This window comes from Limulus polyphemus, unplaced genomic scaffold (genome assembly GCF_000517525.1).
Source record: "Limulus polyphemus unplaced genomic scaffold, Limulus_polyphemus-2.1.2 Scaffold3815, whole genome shotgun sequence".
Taxonomy (NCBI): Eukaryota; Metazoa; Arthropoda; class Merostomata; order Xiphosura; family Limulidae; genus Limulus; species Limulus polyphemus.
The window spans coordinates 82,470-86,694 of record NW_013669425.1 but is presented as its reverse complement, the minus strand read 5'-3'; the positions used below and the strand labels follow the sequence as shown (position 1 = coordinate 86,694).

Below are 4,225 nucleotides of genomic sequence, written 5' to 3'. Positions count from 1 at the left end.
TTATGAGGTGATTCTGTTAAATGCATAATTTTAAGGTTTTACTTAAATGAACATTTAAAATTAGTCCAAATGTATACCAATTTTTGTCTAAATCCATTCAGCCATTTTCAAGAAACCTTGCTGACAAACACACACAGGGATGAAAACATAGCCTCCATCCACCTTCAGTGGCAGATGTAACAATTTGTATGAACTATTAAATTATTTTAAAGTTAAATTTTCTATAAATTTCAATTGCAAGTTAGTAGGCTGTAGTATGTATCTCACAAACTTTATTTTAAGGAAGATTTCTTTTCTTGACAGAATAATAACATACAGCTTACTTTATATAATACTAAGAGAGAGGGTAGCCAAGTATGATATTGCAGTTCAATACATTAAAAAAAAAAAAGTTATATTTTGAAAAACTTTTACAGGCATTAAAATTCCCATTTATAAAATGCACAAGAAAAGTTAATAACTGGTTCAATAATGCTATATGAGACATCCATCATAAGACCATGACAGTATTGTTGTACACATAATGCTGATATTAAATATATGTTAAACATCAAGAACCCAATAAAACCATGGTGTTCCAGTAACAACACATATAAAGCAGGGCTTAAGCATGTGGAGACTCTTTACTTCTTGATGCTTTAAATATTTATCCCCTTAAAATGACAGTAACTAAGTTTCTACACAATGCATGCATACCCTTAAATACCTGCTGTCCCACTTAATTTCGAAAAATTCTTTTAAACCAGATTGGAATGAAGTCTAATAAAGCAATTTACAGGCAATTAATAAGTGAGTGCAACTTGCTTTAATAATTACGAAAACAAAAATCCTCCAGTGTCCTTTTCACAATGCCCATGCAAGTATTTTCATTTCATCTGTGAATGCCAGAGTGCATTTGAAAAAAAAAAGTAACCAATCGTTTGGTTCTTCACAAATCCAGTTGTGTTTTAGGCCCAGCCAATTTTCAATTTCTGTATTCTTCAAACTAAGAACAAAAGTTAATCAATTTTCACAGCTGCATAAATTTTTCTGATGAAGGTGTATGCAGCATAAAAACCAATAGTTCCAGTCAAAATCCAGTATGTAAATACCATGATCAGGGTGTAGCCAAAGTATAGAAGCGTTGGTATGAATTCTGTGATCTCCAACTAAGAGAGAAACATAAATTATCCATTTACTTTATGACCAACATAAATCTAGAAAAACAAACAAACAGGGTTACTTAAGTATTTATTTGTACTCCTAATGAACTAAACACATTCTTATATATTTTTCCTACCAATAAAAATGCTTTATCATACTAAGCACCGACAGAAACTGAAATGAAACTAAATCTTAAACAGTTACTCTATTTTAACCCTTTGGCCCCTAGTGCCATTTTCAAATTCCTTTCTGCATATTGTACTGCGTTATATTCAGAATTTAACCCTTTTGCGACAGACTAGGTATAATATATACGAGTTAAGCATTTATACTATAATAGTATCTTCACACAATTTGATAGACTTTTAGTAAAGATTACATGTCTTTCATAAACAAAAAATCTAATTTTTTAATGAAGTATTTTTATTATAGATTTGTTCATGAAAATATTGAGTCTGTTTTGTTTCCAGTCCAAGTGCAAAGTGATTTCATGTTATAACTAAAAAACTATTCTTCACCCCATAAATCTCAAATATTATTTGTGTAATCTCTAAAACCTACTAAATACATTTCAAACGTTTGTTTTCAATAAAACTGTTATTCTGTTATTTTCTCTACCCTAACTCTATGTTTGTCAATTTGACTGGCCTCATAACCACGATAAAAAAAACAACTCGAAATTACCTTTTTTTTCTTTCTATAATGACTTCAAATTGTAACATGAAACATTCGTTTATCCTTAGTAGCTTTAAACTACTTCGTTCTAGAATGACTACAGATTATCACACGAAAACAAAAACGTTAATCTAAATAGCTTAAATCTCATAATATTATACATTTATATATATCTATAATTTTTATTATACTGACTTTCTAGCCATGCCTGGCTAACAATACAGAAGTTATAATGATGAGGCGCATGTGCACTCATGTTACCGTATCCAATAATACAAAACTGACCTTTAGTCTTTACAAAATTACCTGTCTTGGCTGTGTTTTAGTCGACTAGTATTTTGTAAAATACAGTCACATTTCAATTACTATCCATTATATATGTATACAGATTATTGCTATTTTGAGATAAGTTCTTAAACTTATTTTTCTTAAAACATAGAACAGTAAATAAAGATGTAAAGCAAACAATTATCTCTCCTAGTTACGACCTTTGTACTCAACTGCTGCTTAACGTAGGTTGCGAAGCCTTATGAAATTTCCCATGTGTATACATTTCAAATAACCCCAAAAAATCATAAATTACTACATCAATACCATAGAATTCCACTATAATTTATCAGACGTAGTAACTAAGCTGTATTTGGGTCTAAAAAAATATAAAATTTCGAGCAGACTAAAGACACAACCTACCTCATTGAAATCTTGGTTTAAAAGAAAGAAATGGCGCTAGGTTTTCTTTATGTTATACCGATTAGTATAGCATAAAATTGTAGCTAATAATCCATATTTTAATAGTATATAAGTTTTAAGTTCTTAATTTTATAAGGTAATATTTTAAAAATCCTGCATTTCCCTTAATGTGAGAAATGTGACATATTTTCTGTAGGCCTCCTCTCATCTTTATTTTATTCACCACTCCTCCAATAAGTATGAAATTTCATGTAAATTACTCACTATAAAATCATCATTGCTCAGACAAACCATAGTTTTTACAGCCTTCAATCTTGTTTGGTTACAGAACCATCAAAAAAAAAAAAGAACCCCCTTGCCACACCCACCTGTCACATCGTCCTTTTTTGAATTTTTAATAGTTCTCTCTTACCTTTAAATCTGTATTATCTATAACCAATAGAAAGCCAAGGTTTTCATCCATCAAATAACATATTATATTACGTTGTTTTCTGTCATTTTCTCTGTTAGTACAAACTTTGTTCCCATGGGAAAGATAATGACTAGCTTGGATGAATTTGTAATGGCTCTTGTTGCATAGTTAGAAAGCCAGAAAAATTTTGATAGTTAGGGGAAATTGTCTCCTTTTTGCATGTTATTATTCTATGTTCTTTGGTGCATTATTTAATTAAATAAAAATTATCTTGTGTGTTACTACCATTAGTATAAAGTAGGGTGAAGTGTCATCGACAGTCGATAGCAAAAAAAAAGAGAAGACCTGGGTAACTTTATTTCTTGTTTTTCACGTGCATTTTATATTTATTATTATGAAAGTAACTAAAATGTAAAAATAGGAAACTTTTTAAGTTAGTTATGGTTATATTAGGTAAAATAAGTAATAATATAATAAAAATGCTTCACGAGGCACGAATGCAAGTAGCTCGGAGTAGTTTGTGGGTAATGTAATTCAATAGATTAATGTGAGCTCCACATTCCCCAAATGAATTACAACTTATAATGGCATGATTAGTAGTAGTTAGACATGGTTAAAAGGGCAGTAAAACAAAATTTAACTATAAATAGATGTATACTGTTACTAGTTTAAAGCTACTTAGGATAAACAAATGTAGTTTCATGTTACAATTTGAAGTCATTATAGAAAGAAAAAAAGGTAATTTCGAGTTTTTCTTTTTTGGTGGTTATGAAGTCAGTCAAATTGATCAACCATGTGTAGAGTTAGGGTAGAGAAAATCACAGATGAGACATAAAGTTTTACTGAAAAACATTTGAAGTGTATTTAGGAGGTTTTAGAGATTACACAAATGAAATTTGAGATTTTTGAGATGAAGAAAAGTATTTTTAATCTTAACATAAAAATCACTTTGCACGCGGGCAAGTAAAAAAATAACTCGATATATTCACGGACAAATTTGTGTTTGGTTTATTAAAAATATTTCATTAAAAAATGTGATTTTTTTTAACATGAAAGACTTATAATATTTACTGAAAATCTGCCAAATTTTGTGAAGATATACTTACTACATTAAAAGTTAGTAGTATCAAAACAATAAAGACTTTAAACAAGTACAAAGATGTCATGTGGTTGGTCAAATCCACCGAGTTATCTGTTATTTTCAGTAATTAATCTCTGTACGGGTTCAGTAAATTTGACTGATCTCGTAACTAACATGAAGAATTAGGAAATAAACATAATTTATGCCTCTTTCATTCTAGAATG

The 4,225-nt window shown here is 29.6% G+C and overlaps 1 protein-coding gene across 11 annotated transcripts in view; it reads right to left on the bottom strand.

The window, feature by feature from the left end:
- Window positions 1–255: 255 nt before the first annotated feature.
- The window catches only part of LOC106470088 (transmembrane 9 superfamily member 4-like), an 85,519-nt gene continuing 81,549 nt past the window's right edge, over window positions 256–4,225 (bottom strand). For 10 of the 11 annotated variants that reach the window (XM_022398654.1, XM_022398646.1, XM_013930615.2 and 7 more), the window contains exon 18: window positions 869–1,148. In XM_022398654.1, the coding sequence (XP_022254362.1) occupies window positions 999–1,148 (150 nt within the window). In that variant the 3' untranslated portion in view covers window positions 869–998. Of the gene's footprint in view, window positions 1,149–4,225 lie in introns of all 11 variants that reach the window. The other variant, XM_022398645.1, reaches the window with a different exon arrangement.